Consider the following 24,162-nt stretch of genomic DNA (forward strand, 5'->3'; position numbering starts at 1 on the left):
TTTTCGCTCTGCATTGAGGAGCGAGACTGGAGTACTTGCATGATGCTCGGATCACCCCATTCTTGCTTTCTCTACACTGTCACATGGTTTATGAAGATTTTGAGCATATCTTAAGATGATTTTATGATCAAGTTGCTTTGGTTGTTACTGCTACGACACCAAGAGCAATCTGCATGGAAGTTTGAAACCATAAGTTGAGGGTTTGATTCCAAGTGAAACTGGATTATGTATACTTTACAAGGAAATACAATGATATTTCACACAAGAAGCCATTTGGCCCATCATGCCTGCCTTACTTCAACACATTAATCCAATCTATCAGTTTATATACTCAATTTATATAGGGTGTGGGGTGAAGTGTGGTGGAGAACAGTGGGACATGTTGTGAGCATTCTTTTGTGGTGGTGCATCTTTGGTGCCGGCAATGTCCTGTTTTGCCTTTTGGTGGCATTGTAGTCGACTCTGCATGTCATGCATGTCATGACATGTCATGGAAGAAGAAATGCGGGCAAGGGGGTTAACAAGGAGAGATGCAGAAAATAGGGCAAAATGGAGAAGATTGTCATGGGGACCGCAAGGCTAACCCCCGCTCTAGCAGGGAACATGGCCTTTAAAATGCATGTTGTTGTTGTTGTTGTTGTTGTTGTCGACTCTGCAATGCCTGGTATGTGGGATTTTAGTTTAGGTGCCAGTTTATTGATTTTTCACCCGACCACAGGCCTCAATAATGTAATGGTTCACCTTTTTTGACCCTGTTCCTAGGATGGATGTCTGACTCCATGCGAAGGTGATTTGGTAGTTGTGTGTTTGAGTAGCTACCGAGGACAGTCCGTCACGTCGGTTATCCATGTGGTTCATTGTTTGGATGTTTGGCTGACATTATTGGCTTCACAATCTTGGCATGGTATGCTGTAGATGACATTCTTGCTGTCGAATTTGCTCACAGTCCTTAGGTTATATATATATATATATATATATATACATACATACATACATACATACATACATACATACATACATACATACATACATACATACATACACACACACACACACACACACACACACACACATAATTTTGATTTAAAAAATTTGTATTAAAATAATTCTTTTGTGGGGGTAAGAATGATCATGAGGTGAGGATTGAACAAACACCAATGCACTGACCTTGTGACTAGACCCTCTCACAGACATCAGTCAGTACACATGTGTACAATCACACATACAAATATAGTCTGATCATTTTGTGTACTTTCTTGGTTACCTGTTGAATCGTGAAGCCATTTTTCTGCCAAATGGTGAAAGTATAAAAATGGCGTTTTTATTGCTTGTTGTGTTTTGTGTGTGTTTTCCCTTACGGTGAATATTTTTGGTGGTTGGTAAGTGGCCAATTACTCACCAGCTTCTGCAGTCTCAGAGAAATGCATGCCATATCACAGGGAAAATGAGAGTGTGAGTAAGTGCTTAATCCCTTAACATAACCTGCAAACAATTGTACTTATTTCTTGTTTGCAATCCTTTATTCCCCTATTTTGGTTTTCTTGATTCTCTCCCAAAGTGAGACGTTTGCATCAAGCGGAAATGGTTTATTAACTTTATTTATTTATTTATTTTATTTGTTTCAATGTGAAAATGAAATGCTGGTCAAGTTCCTACCTTGCAAACCCATCCCTGCATTTCCCAAAATTATGCAGTACTTTATATTTTACCCTTCCTTACATGTTGCCTTATTCTTCCCCACAAGCCTCCCTTGGTGGTTCCTCATCGCATCCCATCCGCCAACAAACATGCACGTGCAGAGCGCACACAGTCTGAGATCACATGTGAGTGTCTATTGAACAGAATCATTTTGTTTGATTTTTACAAGTTCAATCGAGCTATCCCCATATAATTTTGTGTCCGTCTGTCTATCTGTCTGTCTGTCTGTGCACGCAATATGGAAGTCTTGTTACGTGTTAACCTTTGCCAACCATGCTTTCTATTTCCACCTGACAGTTGACCAGATTAAGTTTGGGCCTCCTCTGAAGAAGGAGACTGCACCACATAATGACACGGTAAAACATGTTACTGACGCATTGGTGACGCATGTTTATTCACTACATTTATTTAAAGTTCTGATATGTAGTGGTTTTTTTTTTTGGTTTTTTTTTATCTGCAGTGTCTAAAATTCCTGGAAGAGCTTGTATGCGCATCACTTGCTCAAGAACATTAGGAGTCATTACTGCCCCCCAACATTAATTTGAAGGACATTGATAGATAATGGACAAATCAACAGAATATGTGATCCCAACCTAAAGCAAATTTGAAAATAGGCAAAAAGTTCAACCATCAATGACCCAATATCAAATTGTGAGTGTTAATAAATCTTCTGCTTTGACCCCTGTGACCCTGGACTTGGGGCCTGAACCTGGAGTCCAATCCAAAAATTCGTTCCATATTTCATGCCTCCACTTCCCCCAATGTTGATTGCATATACAAAGTTTCATTTTAAAATGTTCCCATAATTGCATTTTTAGTATGACCTTTTGACCCCGCCACAGGGGACGGGGCCAAAAATGATACTGCTCTCACACCTTGTGTGGTGATCATAACCACCAACTTTGGTGAATTTCTGCACAACTGCTTAGGAGGAGATAGTGGGACAGGTGGATGGACAGAGCCGATTACAATGTCCCCCTCGTTTTTGTAAAGGTGTGGGGACAATGATGTGAGAGGACACTTGCTTCATTATTTTTAATTTGCATCTGGACTGATAGGCTCATGTTCTGCCTCTCTCTCTCTGCTTGACCAGTCATGCCAAAAGATCCTTGTTTGATGACTGGCACCACAACATCGATATTAAATAATTCCTATACAACAATGTCTGTACAACAACAACAACATGCATTTTAAGGCCATTTTCCCTGCTAGCGCGGGGGTTAGCCTTGCGGTCCCCATGACAATCTTCTCCATTTTGCCCTATTTTCTGCATCTCTCCTTGTTAACCCCCTTGCCCGCATTTCTTCTTCGACCATCTTTAGCCAAGTCTTTCTCGGTCTTCCCCGTCCTCTACTTCCTTCTACATTCATTTCCATCACTCTTCTCAACCAGTCACTTTGTGATGTTTGTCTATAATTCTCAATCTATAATTGCTATGTTTGTCTCAATTCCTAATCGTGCAAAGTGAACGGCAGGTTAACGTTGTCTGTCTGTCGTTCTGTCTACGATCGAGGGACGACTTGATTTAAATTGAATGTTAAATTTTGAGCACTGTCGAACACGAATCGGAACATGAATCTGCAGTTTAACGTTACGTTGGCTCTGAATTTCGCAAATTGTACGGAATCTTGTCCCGAGCACACATGCACACAGAGGGGTAAGGTAACTGTTTGTTTATCTGTCTGGTATTCAAACAAAATTGAAAATAATTCCAAACAGTAAACTTACTGTTTTTAGGAGCTTTATAAAGGATGCAAACAACAGACATGAAGAGCTAACTCAACATGTTAAATAAGGTGGTGTAAAAGGCTTTTGGAATGTGTGCATCAACGGCGGTAAACCTCCAGGAAAAAGTTTGTTTTCCTCCAGCCTTTAAAATCTTTATTTTTGTTCAATTGAAATATTGTTGCGGTTTTGCGAAGCCCGTTCCCTTACAAAGGGGAGATTAAGCCCCTTTTTCTCCTTGGGTCTTCGAACCGCGAGACTGAGTCGCCACTTCCAGGCAGACGTGAAAAGGGTCTCGGGACAATTTCGCACGTACCTTAAGTACCCACGCCGCAGCGGAAGCGGGGATCGAGTCTCGCACGAACCACGCGTAATGGAGTACACCCGAGCGGATGGCGTACCACGTGATCCATGCTGTTACCTTACTATTGAACCCGATCAGAGCGATCTAATTCGTACCATGCTTAGTCAATGATGGAAGGGACGAAACGGTCGAATCAAAGGAAGAACAGATTTAATTATTATTTACACAATGTACAATGGTAGAAGAAGAAGAGACACAGGGCAGTCTTAAGCAGTCGTAACTTATTTTCCCAGACAATGGGCCCACTCACACACACAAGGAGATGAAGGAAGGAAGCTCGTGCGCTGAACGCGCCTGCTTGGTTGCTCCAGGAACAGCTCACCCGGCATGGCCCTCTGGCGGTCACCGCACGTATCCCGGCGAAGGCAGGCAGGCAGGCGGGAAAATCCTCACGGCGCGTATCTCGGTAAAGGCAGGCAGAGGGCAATATGCACGCGTCTGTGGCCCGGCACGGCTGTCTTTCACAGCGCGACTAATACAACAGCGCGGGGAGCAGGGCAAAGTTCGTATACCAACGTTCGTACCAACTGAGAGCTCACGTATTCGGCCCCGACTTCAACTCAGCGCATCCCTTCTCGTAACTGATTTGCCCCGTAACTCACCAACTCTAACTCATAACTGAGGTGGGGGCTCTGGGCACAGGGTTATATCGTCCCGCCCTGGCCCGCCTCGAACGTTCCAAACCTCGCCTTTTGCCGCAGTGGTAAGCCACTCCCCTCGAGCCCTGATTGGCGGCTCGCGCTTACCGTTGCTCCTCCTCCGCCTTCCTTCGGCCTTGATCGACTTGTTCAGGCCGGCCTCGTGGTATTTCGCGCCAAAACCCAAAGCATCGAGGCATCGTAAAGGACCTAACTCTCATTGTCCTACTCAACGCAAAACTAAACACAGGAAAGGTCTATGCTTACATTTACTAAGAAATAACTGAGCTTTAACGAGGCTACATGTTGTAGTGTAACTAAACTAGGAGGGGAAATTAACCTTTATTATAAAAACACAAAACCGCAACAATATATACTTGAACACTGTAGAACACAAATCACCTATTCACATTCAAAGACTGTCTGGATTGAGTGGAGTACTGGAGTACTGCTCTCCTCTATAGGCTAGCACCCCAGCTTCACATTAAAATATTATACAGGAATTCCTGTAGAATATTTTAATGATAATCCTGATGTCATTGGTCACGTGGTACAGGCGCCATCTTGGAAAAAAAACAAAAAACGTTACACCTCTCCAAAACTGCTCCATGGAAAAAATTGAAACGTGGCTCATTGTAAAGAACTCCACATGGGGAATAGGTGTTGTTAACGATGACGTCATTGGTGCCTTAATTATGACGTAATTCGGCAGGGACAACGCTTTGTCTGATCAGTTTGAAATTTCTTGAGCGTGATCTGCACAACAATTAATTATATTAGAGAATATAAATTTATGATGTCGTCAGTCACGTGGTCTGGCAGCCATATTGGATCAGAGAAAAAAAAAACCTTCAAAAACAGAAGTCGTCTTCCATAAAGTTGACTGTGCAGGGTAAGTATTCCATGAATACCATGCAGTTTTTCATAAAGTTAGAATTTGACTCCTTAATACTGCTATCATCAGTTGGATTTGAGCCAACAACCTCGATAACACCATACATGCTCTGTACCACTGCCATCCTACTGGCAATTGCTCTAAAATGCGTTTTTGAATCATCTGATTATGGTCTCCTGTGGTTGGACAGCGGCAATAATCGGTTTTCTCTCGCCGCTTCTCAGGATATGCAAGAGGAGTACGAGTTTGGGTCCAGTTGGAAGGTCACCACAGGGGAGGCTGGTAACAGCAAGTATGTTCCTTTCGATTATGCAATACCTGGATATTTTCACAATCATTTTGTACCTGTTTGCGTTGTTACCCCATGCTCACAAAGCGAAAGGCAGGCTTAAGCAATCGGGCGCGTACGTCCATACGTGTCTGCATTTGTTAAGAGCGTTTGAGCATTGATACTGTTTAACGGACGAAATTGAAACTAAGTGAGGGGAGGAGTAGGGGAGGAGGACAAATTTACCCATGCGAAGTGTTTTAACCTCAGCGTTGCCCAGGTTAAAAAAAAAGGAAATTGTAATATCCTCTGCCATCACCACTAGGTGGCACTACACTGCACACATTTACATAGAGAATTTACAGCCCCTCTCACCCTCGCGTGATGCCACAGCCACATAGCCTATGTTACCTCCCCCCCCCCCCCCCCCTCCCACACACAGTTATATTTGTACCCCATGTGTAGAGGTTGTTATGGAAAAGATATGGCCATGCATAGAACACATACAAACAGAGAGATTTTTGCCCCTTATAGGTATAGATTATATTTTATACATACACACACGGGTCTCGGCTGTTTAGGCTCATGGAGGAGCTGAATGACAAAACGCAGTAGGTTTACAAACCTTCATGGGGTATGGCAGGGATGGACAGGCACAAGGAGGAAAGGAGGAATAATCTCAAAGTAAGGAACAATGTCCTGGAGAGGTAACAAAATGGGAAAGGATGATCATGTGTGGAAGAGATTGTGAATGTGCAATGTGCGTATGAGGAAGTAATGGGCAGCAAATTGGAAAGACCGACGGTGAGGTCAACATGACAACAGACATAGGGAGACTATGTCACAGTTGGGAGAATAAGGGGACGAATGAATGAAGGTGGGTAACTTGTCCAGACATTGGGAGAGAGAGATGGTAATGGTTTCTAAATGACTTTCTTGTTATCGCTCCTTGAGTTACCTCTGTCACTGAAGGTGGGCAGAGGTTTTGTTTTCACCCATCTGTCATTTGTTTGTTTGTCTGTCTATCTGTTTGTTAGCAGGATGTATCAAAAAGTAATAGATAGATTCAGACGAAACTTGGTGAAGGAGTTGGGTAGGTGACGAGAACAAGACGATTCTCCACACACTTTTGGTTCAGGTCTAGCTACAGATCCAACCTATCAGTGGGATACAAATTGTAAACTATGGAGCCTGTCAGAGGTACATGCACTCTACCACATGCCATTCTACTTTGTCCTTTAATCAGCACTCCCTTTTTAATTGTTAAATATTCTCATTTGTTCATTTATTCATATCCCCTTCCAGCTTATTATCTCCTCCTGCACCCCCTTCCAGCTTATTATCTCCTCCTGCACCCCCTTCCAGCTTATTATCTCCTCCTGCACCCCCTTCCAGGTTATTATCTCCTCGCACACCCCCTTCCAGCTTATTATCTCCTCCTGCACCCCCTTCCAGCTTATTATCTCATCCCACACGCCCTTCCAGCTTATCTCCTCCTGCATCCCCTTCCAGCTTATTTTCTCTTCCAGCATCCCCTTCCAGCTTATTATCTCCTCCTGCACCCCCTTCCAGCTTATTTTCTCCTCCCGCATCCCCTTCCAGCTTATTATCTCTTCCTGCACCCCCTTCCAGCTTATTATCTCCTCCTGCATCCCCTTCCAGCTTATTATCTCCTCCTGCATCCCCTTCCAGCTTATTATCTCCTCCTGCATCCCCTTCCAGCTTATTATCTCCTCCCACACCCCCTTCCAGCTTATTATCTCCTCCTGCATCCCCTTCCAGCTTATTATCTCCTCCCACACCCCCTTCCAGCTTATTATCTCCTCCTGCATCCCCTTCCAGCTTATTTTCTCTTCCAGCATCCCCTTCCAGCTTATTATCTCCTCCCACACCCCCTTCCAGCTTATTATCTCCTCCTGCATCCCCTTCCAGCTTATTTTCTCTTCCAGCATCCCCTTCCAGCTTATTATCTCCTCCCACACCCCCTTCCAGCTTATTTTCTCTTCCAGCATCCCCTTCCAGCTTATTATCTCCTCCTGCACCCCCTTCCAGCTTATTTTCTCCTCCAGCACCCCCTTCCACCTTATTATCTCCTCCCACACCCCCTTCCAGCTTCTTTTCTCCTCCCACATCCCCTTCCAGCTTATTACCTCCTCCCGCACCTCCTTCCAGCTTATGTTGTGCAGATAGATTGTAATTTTATGCAATTTAAGATATTGCTTTCTCTCAAAGCAAGGAGTAACTACTCCTGTTGGAATGGCAGGTGAGTGAACGTAGTTGGTGGCAGCATCTAGTTTTTGTCTTTGTAGTTTTGGATGGATAATTTATCTGTCTACTTTGTGGACACACTCCATATTTTGTAAGACATTTTCTGCACTGTGTAATCTCGAAAGAGTTTGCCGGTTTAATGATCTTTTCTACACTTTGACGTCCCTGATTTCCCAAGTCCTGTTCTCCGCATTTCTGAAGGCCTATTGTTTTTCCGCAACATTCATTCCTACTTTTCACCCATCACTTACTCTCTGATCATTATTATTTTCCTCAATTCATCGTTTTGATTAGTTTTTTTTTCTTCTCTGTTAAAGGTAACCCTACCGTCTACAACTGTTGTGTTGCGCACCTCACCGTTGGTAGTTATTGCAAAGTTTTCTTATTCCTTTCCTTCATGGTGTTATTTACTCCTCTTCCCTTCCTCCTCACCCTACTTTCCTCCGCTCACTAACACATTCTGCCAAATGACAAACCTTCACACTAACACACTCGACTCACGACAAACGTGTCATGACACCTTGCCAGGTGGGTCGGTATTCTGCTAACACGCTGCTTTCCGTTCCTCTCCCCGGGTTGAACCCAAGGAGCCTTTTGCAATCTGTCGAGGAGGAGTTGCAGCAACGGTAACTTGTGCACCAAAGGCACTCCATCGTATCTGGACCTTTGACCTTTCCTACATGCTACCTTTTCACTCGTTCTACCACACGGGCCTGCTTGTAGGAGCTTGTTATGGTGGTTTTAATGTGCATGCCTTGTTTCAGGAAGCAATACACCTGTGAAACTTGATCTATCCAATTTCAAAGCACCGCAGCTTTTCTCACAAGCATTAGTTTGTTATGTCACTGAATTTATCACATGATACCTTGACATTGCGTCCGTCATCCCATGATGTTCATTTGATCATGTGACCATTGCATGCTGCAGTCTGCTAATGTGCTATGCCACAATAATTTGCCTAACTTGAATGGCTTTTGACATCAGACCATGCCCAAAAGTAGCCATGTGATACGGCAAGCACTTCCTCATTCCTACTCTCCCCTCTCTCCTCCCATCCATCTCAACCCTCCCACCCATTTTACCCCTCCCATCCATCTACCCTTACATTCCGATCTACCCTCATGCTGACCTACTCCCACTTCTGCTGACCCACACTCCCTCTCCCACCAACTCCGACTCACACCCCCTCTCCCACCGACCAACAACCCCCTCTCCTCACTGACTGACACCCCCTCTCCGACCCACAGATCTACACTCCTCCCCATTTCTTGCTCCTTTTCCCCCAATCTCTTACATACCTCCCTCCAATCTTACAAACCCCACCCTCCAATCACCTACACACCACACCTTCCCTTCTCCTACACCTCTCCTCCAATATTCTACACACACCTCCCCTCAAATATCCTTCACACACCTCCACTCCAATTTCCCACACACCTTCCCTCCCATCTCCGACACAAACATCCCTTTTACTTCTCTCCCTCATCCCCATCTCTTACTCCCCTCCTCCGATCTCTCACGCCGCTACCCAATCTCTTACTCCCCTCCCCCGATCTCTCACTCCGCTACCCGATCTCTTTCTCCCCTCTCCCGATCGCTCACTCCGCTACCCAATCTCTAACTCCCCTCTCCCGATCGCTCACTCCGCTACCCGATCTCTTTCTCCCCTCTCTTAAACCCCATCTCCTGCACAAACATCCTTTTTACTTCTCTCCCTCATCCCCATCTCTCACTCCTCGACCCGATCTTTTTCTCTCCTCTACCTAATCTCTTTCTCCCCATCCCCATCTCTGACTCCCCTCCCATGATCGCTCACTCCTCTACTCGATCTCTTACTCGCCTCCCCCGATCTCACTCCTCCACCCGATCTCTTACTCCCCTCCCCCGATCTCTCACTCCGCTACCGATCTCTCACTCCTCTACCCGATCTCTCACTCCTCTACCGATTTCTCACTCCTCTACCCGATCTCTCACTCCGCTACCGATCTCTCACTCCTCTACCCGATCTCTTACTCCCCTCCCCCGATCTCTCACTCCTTTCCCCGATCTCTTACTCCCCTCCCCCGATCTCTCACTCCTTTCCCCGATCTCTTACTCCCCTCCCCCGATCTCTCACCCCTCTACCCGATCTCTTATTCCCCTCCCCCGATCTCTCACCCCTCTACCCGATCTCTTATTCCCCTCCCCCGATCTCTCACTCCTCTACCCGATCTCTTACTCCCCTCCCCCGATCTCTCACTCCTTTCCCCGATCTCTTACTCCCCTCCCCCGATCTTTTCCATCTTATTCTCCCAACCTCTGCTTGTGATCACATTTTCATTGTCCTCTTCTTCACAATGACACAGCAGTCACTATGTGAGCAGTCCTTTGTTCTACAAAACTCAATCTATTGGTAATTCATTTATTGAATGCAAAACATTGTCTTTCAGGGGTCATGTTACGTGTCTGGAGAATGAGCAAGCAGAGTGGTGAGTGGAATGGCTATCAGCTATGGCATGTACACTCATGCTTGGTTTGTGCTGATATACACAACTGATATGTATGGTAAAAGATTGGGGAGGTTAGGATTATATATTTTTAAAGAAAGAAAGGCGCTTCCAACCAGAAAGTAAAACTAGATCTTCCCCGCAAATTTGAGCAAATAAACAATAGCAGATCCGATCTCGGACGACATTTCACCCGCCTCACAGCAGGGTTCTTCAGGTATATATATATATATATACACAGTATATATATATATATATATATATATATATATATATATATATATATATATATATATATATATATATATATATATATATATATATATGTATGTATGTATGTATACATATATACATATATACACACTGTGTGTGTGTCTCTGGGCTCTGCAGGCAGTTCCTTCGACCTCATGGCTTGGTTTTTGCTCTGATATGCATTGTCAGCTGTGAGACCTTATATAGACAGGTGTGTGCCTTTCCAAATCATGTCCAATCAATTGAATTTACCACAGGTGGACTCCAATCAAGGTGTAGAAACATCTCCAAGATGATCACAAGAAATGGGAGGCACCTGAGCTAAATTTCAAGTGTCATAGCAAAGGGTCTGAATACTTCTGTCAATGTGATATTTCAGTTTTTTCTTTTTAATAAATTTGCAAAACTTTCGAAAATCCTGTTTTCTCTTTGTCATTATGGGGTATTGAGTGTAGATTGATGAGGGAAAAAATGAATTTAAACGATTTCAGCATAAGGCTGCAACATAACAAAATGTGAAAAAGTGAACGGGTCTGAATACGTTCTGAATGCAATATATATATATATATATATATATATATATATATACACACATACATACACACACACACACACACACACACACACACACACACATATATATATATATATATATATATATATATATGCACACACATATATATATATATATACACACACACACCTCGACTGAGGACCCGGTCAGTGCGGCACACTTGTGACCAGGTGTGTTTTGAACATATATATATATATATATATATATATATATATATATATAATTTCATTTTATGCCAGTGTGTGCCCCGGTTTATAATAGGTACACCACCACACCCTGCGTCTCGTAAGAGGCGACTAAAGGGTTGGCGTCAGGAAGGGCATCCGGCCATAAAAACATTGCCTCAAAAAGGAAACCATGATGATTGTCATGGGGCCCGCTAGGCTAAACCCCCGCTCTCGCAGAGAAAATGGCCTTAAAAAGGGAATTTTATGTCTTCCTCCCCCTGCATTTTAATGTTTCAATTTTATGCTTCCTGCTTCTAAACCAGTGTAATGTTCTTTTTTCTGCAGTTCAACGGTAAAAAGAGTTCCCACTCTAAAAGTGAGTTCTGATCTGTGATCACGGGCTACTATACACATCTTGGTTTTTCATGACCTTTTCTACTTGACATTGTATTTGCTAGTTTTGGTTTGTTACTGAATATTGCCGCCCTTTCTCCTCTTTCATTCCACCATTCAAAAAGAACCATTGAATGTAACAAAGCATAAATGATTTCTTAACTTGCATCCCAATCATTATGCAGCTACCCTACACACACAGCACAAACCAGGATTAGTTGGTTCACTCTGTCCATTCGTCTATTTCTATGATCAAAAAACTACTTCGATTGCAAAAACTACATTTCAATTGAATATTACGAGTGTGGATCAAAGTGCGCCTCACCACACGTCACTGCAGCGGCACAGGCATCTTTGATCATGCCTGCTTTCTCCTGGAGTGAGGGAAGAGGGGATATCACGATCTTGATCTCGATTAATCAAGTCAAAATAACAAAAATAAATTAGCGTTGATGAATATGGGCAGGTCATGAATTTTTTTCTGAAGTGAGCTTGATATATATATATTTATCAATGCTTTCTTTTTGTTATTTTGACTTGATTAATCGAGATCAAGATCGTGATATCCCCTCTTCCCAGATATATATATATATATATATATATATATATATATATATATATATATATATATATATATATATATATATATATATATATATATATATATATCTTCTATCTATAATTCCACTAATCTCTGTGTGTGTGTATGTTTGTATGTTTGTATGCGACCGCTGTTTCTCGACAACTACCGGTCCGATATACTTGAAACTTGCCAGGTATATTGCTGGGGACCCGAGGATGTGCCTTTTCAAGGTTTGAAATTAATCGGACAAGTAGTTACCGAGCTATGGCGATTTAGCCGTTCGCCGTTCGCTTTGGCGTTGCGAATGGACCAAACCATTTCATGTAAATAGAGGGGGGGGGGGGGGGGGTTCTGTGGTCGTTGCGAATGGACCAAACCATTTCATGTAAATAGAGGGGGGGGGATTGTCACCGTACTCGCAAGCCGTTCGCCGTTCGCTTTGGCGTTGCGAATGGACCAAACCATTTCATGGACCAAACCATTTCATGTAAATAGAGGGGGGGGGGGGATTGTCACCGTACTCGCACCCACGTACCCACGTACCCACGTACGGGCATTGCACCCACATACGGGCATGCCCTAGTATATATAAAAACAACATCGTGGAAATTGTTAAAGAAAATTTCAAGAAGTTAAAGGAAATTTGAAGATGTTTTGGTCACAAAAATACATACATAACCATATATGTTTGCTCCATTATAATATGATATATTCAACCTTGTAGAGCACAAATCAGACCATGAACCTGCAGTTTAGCAGTACTTTATCTCTGAATTTAGTAAATGGTAAAGAATCTCATCACAAGCGTGCATGCGCACAGAGGAGTAAAGTAATTGTTTTACTCTGTCTGGCTGTATGCTGTCAAACTAAATTGAAAATTATTTCAAACAGGCACTATCTTTAGGGGCGTCATAAAGGGCACAAACAACAGACAAAAATAACTCATTTAATGTGTTAAATAGGTGTTGTAGAAGTGAATAGGGTGAATAAATTTTACATTTAAATGTTGCATTGTAATATGTCGTTGCAAATGTTGATTTTTGTTGTTGCTGTTGTTGTTATTCAATGAATGGGTATCTCAAACCTCTGCAGGTGATCATCCTTCCTAATTTTCTATATGACAATTCTTTCTTTCTCTGTTAGAATACAAGTACAAGTTCCGAAGAAGATGCACCAGATGTGCAAAATGAAGAAGAGGACAAATCTGGAACTTTAAAGGCACAAGGTGGTGCTTTTTCCACAGCTCTAAAATCCCCCAAGACCTCTGGTGCATTACTGGCTTCCCAAAACACCACACCGCCTCCCCCACGTCCTCCTCCCCCCAAACTGGACCGTGCTCCCGGTCATCGACGTGCATGCAGTGCCACGGAGAAGAGTGCACTTCATCCTGAAGATTCACAGGCAAAGTTTTTGACACCAGAAACAAAAGTCCTCGCCCGCATGGCGAAGCTGCCATTTGACTCGCCATTGGTTCCACTCTGCCTTGGCCCAAGTAAGGCTCACCTGCTTGTATCTACCATGTTAATGTCTACATTCTCTGTGTGGTCTCACATGTAAGTGAACAGGAAATGTTTATTTGTTCTGTTAGGGTTCATAGGGTGCATTTATTTTTCAGCCTTTGCGCTGTTATGTTGGCATTGGGTAACTTGTGGGTTCTCTGAGTGAAGCAGCTTCTTGGACACCAGACTAATCTAATTTACCACCCTCAGAGAATGGGATGGCGAATGGTGCGAACAATGTGATCAGCAGGGATGATGCCCAGCTAACCCCTGACATTCCACCACAGGACAAGGACAAAAAAGAGGATTTCATCAGAGGGGTGCGTTTTTATCAGGTTTTACTGTATGTTGGTGCATTAAGGTACTGATTTCAGGAATCATTTGGGGGTAGGAAGATGGCAGGGGCAGAAGAAGAAGTGTGTTGAAATGTGGGAGTGGGGAAGTAGTGGTGATTGTGGTTTAGTCGTTGAGTTTTTGGTTTAATCTATGGGATTGTTGGCCAGGCTTAAATATCCTCTTTTTTAATGAAGATATTATGACAAAGCCTTCCTGATCCCCACCAGATGACTCATTATTTTCATTGTGAACGTGTATTTCCAACACTTCCAAAACCATACCGGTATTCCCTCCAGACAGCGCCAATATGTCAATTTTTAATCCTTCATGATGAACAATAATTGTACACCGCACCTTTCCTATGCCATCTCCAGGCGTTGCATAACGTCATTGCCGGGCACTGAAGGGGGCTCGGCAATGACGCACGCTGAAAGGGAGTACTCAGTTTTCACTCAGTTTGTTTGTTTTTGCTTGTTACTTGCCGGAAAAGATTCCGGCAAGTATGTTGATCGGTTGGTTTGTCTGTTTGTCTGTCTGTTTGTTCGCAGTACTACGTCTACACCGTTGCATGTAGAATCGCCAAACTTTACACACCTATTTGTCTTGCCCTGGAATAGACTGTGCCCAATTTTTAACTCTCTCGGCCCAAGGCCTCCATTATGATGTCATAATTCGACAAGTACAAAACTTCATCCAATCAAGATGCAATTTCTTGAGCGCCATGTCGGCATAAGCTGGTGGAGAAAAATAAAATAATAATGACATCATCGGTCACGTGGTTCGGCAGCCATCTTGGAAAAACCGAAAAACTTTGCACCTCTATATCTCCGAAAGTGCTGAATAGAAAGAATTGAGACATAGCTCATTGTAAACAACTCTCCATGGGGAATAAAATATGTTAATGATGATGTCATTGGTGCCTGCATTATGACGTCATAATTCGACAAGTACAAAACTTCATCCGATGAAGATGAAATTTATTGAGCATAATCAAGGAATAAATTATTTTAGAAAACAAATAATGATGACGTCATCGGTCACGTGGTTCGGCCGCCATATTTGTCCAAAATGGCCGATAAAAAAGTACATTCCGGCAAGTCCTCGGTCTCTGACCGATTTTTCATTTGTTTGTTTGTTTGTTTGTCCGGGCGATATCTCAGCCATCCCTTGAGCTAGGAAGCTGAAATTTCGGCACAATAGTGAGTAAGTACTTTGTCAAAAACTATTTTTTGTTTTTTGATTAATCAATTTATTGATTAGTTACTTCATTATTTCTCGATTAATTAAGTACTTATTTATTTCCTTTCTCTTCTGGGCATTATCTCAGGCACCTTTTGAGTTAGGAAGCTGATATTTGGACATGGCAATGACCAAGTGATTTGGCTGTAAAGGGTATTTTTGATTTATTGATTAATCAATGAATCGATTATTTATTTAATTATTCGATTAATGATTTAATTAATTTAAAAAATTTAAGTTACAGATTTGGATGAAATGGTGGTGGTTTATGTATCATATTAGCTAATTGATTGATTATTTAATTTTTTTTGATTATTTTTTATTTATTTTCATTGTTAGTCATCTATTTATTTTCTTTCTCATCTGGGCAATATCTCAGGCACCATTTGAGCTGGGAAGCTGATATTTGACACGACAGTGACCAAGTGATTTGGCTGTAAAGAGTATTTTTGCTTTATTGATTAATCAATTAATCCATTAATTATTTATTGATTAATCAATTATTATTTAATTTTTTTGATTAATGACATTTATTTAATTTTCAAAAAGTTACAGCTTCGGATGAAGCACTAGTGGTTTCGGTATGCTATTAGCCAATTGATTAAGAAAATATTTTATGATCATAATTTCTTGATTTTAATTATGCAATTAACCAATCAATTATTATACACCTCTCTCACCCAATACAGTCTCTACGAGCTGCACGGCGGTATTGCCGGGCAGCGCCCCGGCAATGCCGCACTGGAGGGTATTTAATTATTTGGCATGGGGGCGGTATACTTTGAATGTATCTGTACTTGTTGTCATTTTGTGTTATACTATTTTAAAAAAGTGATGTCCATGTTTTTTATCGTTTTCTTTCTCTTTATTCATTTTTCTTCAGTCGACAACGATCAACGGTCTTCCTCCAACTCCCAAGGTTCTCGTAAGTGGAGAAATTCTGCTCCTTTGCTTTCCCTAAATTTGTCTCATTTTGAAATTGTCTCTGCTAAAAACCGTTAAACGTCTCCGAGGTTCAAAACAATTTGCATGAGTCTTGCCGTTCTTGGAGCTCGGTGTTGTTTTTGCATCTTCCACAAAGTTTGCATCTTCCACATCTTCTTTGAGTTGACATCACTTTAAACTCATTTGCATACATGTCTCGGCCACGACTGTGGCCCGATGCGCTTTATGGATTAAGCATTCAAACAAGCACTCCATTAGAAACCGTGGATAAGGAACGGCTGGCTCTTCAAGCGCTAGCTAGTAACTGAACACAGCTGGGTTTCTTGCCTTCAGGTTCGTGTTATTTCAGGAAATGAAAAAGAAATTACCTCGTGGCTCAGCTTACATTCTCTAATCTGTGTCGTTAACCTTGTGCCATGTCTGTTCCGTGTTCCCATGTGAATGAATAAGATTAGAATGAGCCGTGTTCCCATGTGAATGAATAACATAAGAAAAATAACATTCATTATGATTCTGAACAGGGGTTCTATTTTATATCTGTTACCTCAGTTTTGTCCACTCATGCTCTCTCTCTCTCTCTCTCTCTCTCTCTCTCTCTCTCTCTCTCTCTCTCTCTCTCTCTCTCTCTCTCTCTCTCCCTCTCTCTGCCTCCCTCCACCTCTCTCCCCCATCTCTCCCCATCTCTCTTCCCCTCTCTTCCCTACTCTAACCCACTCTCACCCTCTCTCTCCACCTCTCTCTCCCTTCTCTCTCTTTCTCTCTCTCTCCCCCCCTCTCCCTTCTGTCTCTCTCTCCTGTTGTCGTTCTCTAGGGTTTAACAACCCGGCACTCGGTATTGATATGATCTTTGAAATGGTGCCCTGTCACTGTAAGGGGGTGAGAAAGGGTACCTTGTCGATGTAGCATGGCCCATGTAATCACCCTATCACTGTAGCTTGGCCTATGTAATCACCTTACGGGGAATATGGTAGTATAAGTTTAGATAAAAGGTTTTAAAAGTAAACTAATGTATTATAACCAAACAATTTCAATTCTTCTATCGAAATAATTATTATCCACGTCAAAAAAAAATACATTTTCCACGTTGCATAAGAATATCCCACAATGCACTGCATTTTAAAGATTGGTGCACCCCGTAACGAAGGTTGGTCTTGTGTCCGTGTGAAAAATCTGGAGAAATAGAGCTTTCACTTTAGTTGTCGTGGATAATACACACCCCAAATGTTGATCAGCTATTTCTGTTGGGTAAAGTGTGGAATGACTACGTACTTGTTTCGCAATGGCACATAGTTATCCATACAGCTGGTTTCCTTTAGTTTGTATCGCACTTTTCTCCTTCCTCACTTTCCCTTTGGTCTTCCACTGGCAAATAGGAATTCCTTCTCAAATGCTTTCACCCAGGCATGATGTATCTTTAATGATGCCCTTTAGCTGCCCTCGCATCAGAACCATGTGACCGGATCTGGTGCCTTTGCGTACTGTTAGATATATATATAAAAATAATAACCACCTTTAGAGGCCATTTTTCCCCGCAAAGCGGGGGTTGGCCTTTTTCGGGAACCGTGGTTGTTGTTGTTTTTCGGTCCCCTATTTGAAGCAATGTTTTACGGCCGGATGCCCTTCCTGACGCCAACCCTTTTTGCCGCCTTTAACGACAAACAGGGAATTACCAGTGAACTGGTACTCAATTAGCCGACCTCGGAAGGATGACAGGCTGAGTCAACCCCCCTGGCGTTAATTCAGCGATCGACCGGGATTCGAACCCAGGATCCTTGGATCCTAAGCCGGCACCCTAGCCGCTAGCCCAACACCAGGGATTCACCAGGGATTCAACACCTCCCACTGTTAGATATTCCTCACAAATTGATTCAAGGCATCATCCTTTTGAACATAATAATGATGAGTGTTTTGAACACTCTCCCTCTCTTTCCCCTCTCTCTTCAATTTTGAGCATTGTACTTTTTTGCTCCTTTCTGGCTAAATGTCCTTTTTCTCTGGTAGATGGGTGCCTGCTTTTCGAAGGTATTTAACGGCTGTCCCCTGAAGATCACGTGTGCTTCCTCCTGGATAAATCCAGAGACTCACGGTGAGTGTCAGGCAATTCTACCTTTGACATTGGGGTGGATAAAGGATGTACATTAGGACGACGAAGCGGAAATTTATTTAATTTCACTGTTGCTTCCGTAAGGGTGACGTGTTGTGTTCTTGATCTTGCAAGACCACAGATTGGACGATTTTTTTTTTTACCTCTTGTGGTTATTTTAACCTTTTATATTAAAAAACCCTGTTCCTTCCAATTCATGCCAACACAGAGGCATTTTGAGTAAGTGTGATGTGATGTGGTTCGTTTAGACCAGCACCTGATATTTGGGGCAGAAGAAGGCATTTACACACTCAACCTCAACGAGCTGCATGAGGCTACAATGGAGCAGGTGAGCTCATCTCACAGATGTATCCTCTTGGCGATATTTCTGGGTTTTTTCAAACAGGTTAAACGGAATGTGTGGTGGTCTGCCATACTTGCTGCAAGTGTTGGATCTGTGAAGCAAATGCAGGACGAGTTTATCTCAACTTTTGATTATGGGCGTTTAATTGCGAACGTCTGTGTTTTCAAGTATTTTGCCAAATGCTCTTGCAAACCAATTTTTATGCCTCTGCTGATGACGTCACTGGAGACATTATTTAATATGAAAGTAATTTCAGCCTTATATGGAAGGGAAGTTGTGCGCATTCCTCTGATAAGGTGGGCTGCCTGTTTTCCGTTTGGGAATGCCCATCAGTTGATGCAAAGTTTTGTCTGTCTCGTCCCTCACTACCCTCATCTCCCTCCCTCCCTCCCACAGCTGTATCCACGGCGATGCTCTTGGTTATATGTTATTAATAACATCCTGATGTCTATATCGGGTGAGTTGTCTGTTAATTTCAAGCGTCCATGTTGCTTTGACGGTCTTGTGAGGATTCGGAGATCTGGTTTCCGTAGTAAACGCAAACTAGAGTGTTAAGTGTCACCTTTTCCTCGGTTAGCAATTTGAAATACTGGTAAGGTTTAATTTTTAAATGAGAAAGATTGAGGCTCAATGAATCTCGTGGCCTTGTTGTCAATTGCTTAAACCTGTGAATCTTGATGATGATAATGAATCTCACTTTTTCACAAACGCTAATTCAACCTGGTATAAGGTTACATTGTTACTCCAGTATCATAAATGAATGCACCAACACTCCCCCCTCCAATCCCCTCCTCGCTCCCCGAGTGCCGACTCCCCCCCCCCAAACCCTCTCAAACCTCCTCACTCGCTCCCCAACCGCCGACCCCCTCCTCGCTCCCCGACCCCCTCCAATCCCCAACTGCCCTTTCTACATGATCTGAATCAATGAGACTGTCATGTGAAGTTTTAACGGAACAAGTACAAGATGTTTTTGCTTTTGAAAACAAATACAAAATCTCATTTGCAAGTCAATGATTACTGCAAGTCATTTGCAAGTTACCGCTTTACACAAAAAAGGTGCAAAAACAGATCCTTGCAACTACAGACCAATCAGCCTGCTCCCAATTATCAGCAAAGTCATGGAATCCATCATTGCTTCGGATATGAAATCTTTCCTCTTCTCCAATGGCTTGATCTCTGATCATCAATTTGGTTTCAGACCAGGTCACTCTACTCTGGACATGCTGCTTCTGCTGTCTCAACAATGGATGGAGGTCCTCAATGCCAAACAGGAAATCAGAGCTGTCTCCCTTGACATATCACGTGCCTTCGATACGGTCTGGCACCCAGCTCTGCTCACCAAACTCTCCTCCTATGGTATCCATGGAAATCTCCATGCATGGCTTGCGGACTTCCTCTCTGGTCGTAGTCAACGTGTGGCCCTGAATGGATTTCTCTCATCTCCCCTTCCCGTTCAGGCTGGAGTTCCCCAAGGCAGTGTGCTGGGCCCTGTGCTTTTTCTGGTCTTTATCAATGATCTCTCCGACTCTCTGGAAAATCCTCTGTATCTCTTTGCTGATGACTCCACTCTCTGCCGCTCCATTCCTCTTCCCTCAGATCGGCAGTCTGCAGCCTCCTCACTCTCTGAAGACCTGGACAAAATCACAGACTGGTCAAACATGTGGAACATGTCTTTCAATCCTGATAAATCTCACACTCTTACTATGTCTCTCCGAAAAGATCGACTGGACAACCCTCCCATCTACTTTCTCAACAATCCTCTCCAAGAAGTTCTGTCGCTCAAGCTTTTGGGTCTCACCATCTGCCATGATCTTTCTTGGGAAAACCACATTTCCAAGCTGGCCTCCAAAGCCAGTCGCCGACTGGGCATCCTCCGTCGTGCGAAGTCCTTCCTAGGCACACCTGAGCTCCTCACCACATACAAGGCTTTCATCCGCAGCTCAATGGAATACTGTTCTCCCCTATGGGCTGGTGCTCCTGCCTCACACCTGGCTCGGCTTCACGCTGTTGAATCCAAAGCTTTCAGAATCATTGGAATCTCCCGCGATGAAGCTATCTCTGAGGGCCTTTCACTCACTCACCGCAGGCAGGTAGGTGGTCTTTCTGTCTTCTACCGACTCCTCTCCGGCCTTGCTCCCCCAGCTCTCTCTGTGCTCTGTCCCCCAAATATTCCTACAGGTCGCACAAGATCTGCCAGCCACCCTCTCATGGTTAAACTGCCGAAATCTCGGCTCTCTGCTCACCTTCACTCTTTCATTCCTCTTTTCTCCCGCCTCTGGAACAAACTCCCACACTCACTTCAATCACACTCCTCCCTCCAGGTCTTCAAAACAGCTGTTCACCACCATCTCTTATCTTCCCCCATCCAAAACCTTGATCTTTTCTACCCCCACTAATTCACCCCAGATCCACCTTGTTTGAAATTCCAACTTCTTTCCTGGAAGTCTTGGCAGTGTCCACATGTTTTATACCTCTCCCACCCACCCCCCCCCCCCCTTCCCATGCCTCCCCCCCAAAGCCCTCTCCCTCCCACAGTTCTCTCCATGTCTCCATGTCTCTCGGTCCCTGCTCTCAAATATTGTGTTTGTGTCCTTCCCCCTCTCTCCCCATCTTGTCTACCGCTCCCGATGTTATTTGTTTTGTGTGTCTGTTTGTCTTTTTGTGTGATTAATGTTCGCTCTTTCACGAGCCTCGATCTTGTATACAAAAAAAAAAAAAAAAAAATGATGCTTACCTTTGTGAAATGTGCTTCCAAAATGAATGTTGGAAAGAAACAAGACTAAAGGTCCAACAGCGGCGTAGCCCGGCTTGTTTGATACTTTAGTTTTAGAGGATAGTATGACCTGGGTGGAGATACCAGCAGCAAATAATGTAAGTATTTAATTATTTTGAAGTACTCTAAGTCTCTATGCTGTCTGTCACCATGGAAACGAGAGAGATTGCATTGAGAAACTGGTATAGTCTATATGTTGGTGAGTTAGTCAACACTATCAAAGTGACCTCAGCACCACCCCGACACACACCACTGTGTGTGTTACGGAATGAGGTGTTTTACGGCGGCCCGAGTGCAAATCCTGCCACCAACCTCCTGAAGAGAGGACCCAGTGAGTTGGTACTCATTTTGCCAACCTGGGAAGGATGACAGGTCAGTCAACTCCACCTGAGTCAACAGCTGACTGGGATTCAAACTCAGGACTCAAGGATCCCAAGCCTCCACCCTAACCGTTTAGCCAACACCAGGCTTAGGGTGGTTGGAGGCAGTCATAAGAAATGTTTGAAGAGCCCTTAATCAAACCTTTAATTATATATGATCTGGGGGGCACATGCACCCCTCTCCCTGTCATATATCATCACCCTGTTATAGTTTCAGTTCCCGCCAATCATCAAGTGTGATAATTTACCCCAACCAGGTATATGACGTAATATATGAACGTTCCCTAAAGGGCGATGAAAGAAACATAACTGGAAACGCCAAATGGCTTCACGTTCTACCTTTGAGAAGCGTAATTGTCGGTTATAAAACTCATCCAATATGTGGGATAAATATGTGAGGGACAAATATACATTCGGAGAGACAAACGCTCTAAACACAGGAACCAAACATCTGCGCTGTAAAAATCGTTTGTTTAATCACGAATTTACCAGTTCTAAAAATCGTTTGTTTAATCACGAATTTACCAGTTCTAAAAATCGTTTGTTTAATCACGACTTTACCAGTTCTAAAAATCGTTTGTTTAATCACGAATTTACCATTTCTAAAAATCGTTTGTTTAATCACGAATTTACCAGTTCTAAAAATCGTTTGTTTAATCACGAATTTACCAGTTCTAAAAATCGTTTGTTTAATCACGAATTTACCAGTTCTAAAAATCGTTTGTTTAATCACGAATTTACCATTTCTAAAAATCGTTTGTTTAATCACGAATTTACCAGTTCTAAAAATCGTTTGTTTAATCACGAATTTACCAGTTCTAAAAATCGTTTGTTTAATCACGAATTTACCAGTTCTAAAAATCGTTTGTTTAATCACGAATTTACCAGTTCTAAAAATCGTTTGTTTAATCACGAATTTACCAGTTCTAAAAATCGTTTGTTTAATCACGAATTTACCAGTTCTAAAAATCGTTTGTTTAATCACGAATTTACCAGTTCTAAAAATCGGTTGTTTAATCACGAATTTACCAGTTCTAAAAATCGTTTGTTTAATCACGAATTTACCAGTTCTAAAAATCGGTTGTTTAATCACGAATTTACCAGTTCTAAAAATCGTTTGTTTAATCACGAATTTACCAGTTCTAAAAATCGTTTGTTTAATCACGAATTTACCAGTTCTAAAAATCGTTTGTTTAATCACGAATTTACCAGTTCTAAAAATCTTTGTTTAATCACGAATTTACCAGTTCTAAAAATCTTTGTTTAATCACGAATTTACCAGTTCTAAAAATCTTTGTTTAATCACGAATTTACCAGTTCTAAAAATCGTTTGTTTAATCACGAATTTACCAGTTCTAAAAATCGTTTGTTTAATCACGAATTTACCAGTTCTAAAAATCTTTGTTTAATCACGAATTTACCAGTTCTAAAAGTCGTTTGTTTAATCACGAATTTACCAGTTCTAAAAGTCGTTTGTTTAATCACGAATTTACCAGTTCTAAAAATCGTTTGTTTAATCACGAATTTACCAGTTCTAAAAATCGTTTGTTTAATCACGAATTTACCAGTTCTAAAAATCGTTTGTTTAATCACGAATTTACCAGTTCTAAAAGTCGTTTGTTTAATCACGAATTTACCAGTTCTAAAAATCTTTGTTTAATCACGAATTTACCAGTTCTAAAAATCTTTGTTTAATCACGAATTTACCAGTTCTAAAAATCGTTTGTTTAATCACGAATTTACCAGTTCTAAAAGTCGTTTGTTTAATCACGAATTTACCAGTTCTAAAAATCGTTTGTTTAATCACGAATTTACCAGTTCTAAAAATCGTTTGTTTAATCACGAATTTACCAGTTCTAAAAATCGTTTGTTTAATCACGAATTTACCAGTTCTAAAAATCGTTTGTTTAATCACGAATTTACCAGTTCTAAAAATCGTTTGTTTAATCACGAATTTACCAGTTCTAAAAATCGTTTGTTTAATCACGAATTTACCAGTTCTAAAAATCGTTTGTTTAATCACGAATTTACCAGTTCTAAAAATCGTTTGTTTAATCACGAATTTACCAGTTCTAAAAATCGTTTGTTTAATCACGAAGTAGCCAGTTCTAAAAATCGTTTGTTTAATCACGAATTTACCAGTTCTAAAAATCGTTTGTTTAATCACGAATTTACCAGTTCTAAAAATCGTTTGTTTAATCACGAATTTACCAGTTCTAAAAATCGTTTGTT

At 42.2% G+C, this 24,162-nt stretch overlaps 1 protein-coding gene across 3 annotated transcripts in view; it reads left to right on the top strand.

Annotated features, from left to right (window-relative positions):
* LOC137437451 (mitogen-activated protein kinase kinase kinase kinase 5) overlaps positions 1–24,162 on the top strand; it is a 176,132-nt gene that overhangs the window by 98,653 nt on the left and 53,317 nt on the right. For 2 of the 3 annotated variants that reach the window (XM_078766849.1, XM_078766851.1), the window contains exons 13-24: positions 1,745–1,823; positions 1,996–2,054; positions 5,545–5,612; positions 8,444–8,482; positions 10,286–10,324; positions 11,681–11,711; positions 13,455–13,803; positions 14,021–14,130; positions 16,269–16,310; positions 18,332–18,416; positions 18,683–18,762; positions 19,174–19,234. In XM_078766849.1, coding sequence (XP_078622975.1) covers positions 1,745–1,823; positions 1,996–2,054; positions 5,545–5,612; positions 8,444–8,482; positions 10,286–10,324; positions 11,681–11,711; positions 13,455–13,803; positions 14,021–14,130; positions 16,269–16,310; positions 18,332–18,416; positions 18,683–18,762; positions 19,174–19,234 — 1,042 coding nt within the window. The remainder of the gene's footprint in view (positions 1–1,744; positions 1,824–1,995; positions 2,055–5,544; positions 5,613–8,443; positions 8,483–10,285; positions 10,325–11,680; positions 11,712–13,454; positions 13,804–14,020; positions 14,131–16,268; positions 16,311–18,331; positions 18,417–18,682; positions 18,763–19,173; positions 19,235–24,162) is intronic. The other variant, XM_078766850.1, reaches the window with a different exon arrangement.

The sequence above is a fragment of the Myxine glutinosa genome, chromosome 12 (genome assembly GCF_964187855.1).
Source record: "Myxine glutinosa chromosome 12, kmMyxGlut1.1, whole genome shotgun sequence".
In the NCBI taxonomy this organism is placed as follows: Eukaryota; Metazoa; Chordata; class Myxini; order Myxiniformes; family Myxinidae; genus Myxine; species Myxine glutinosa.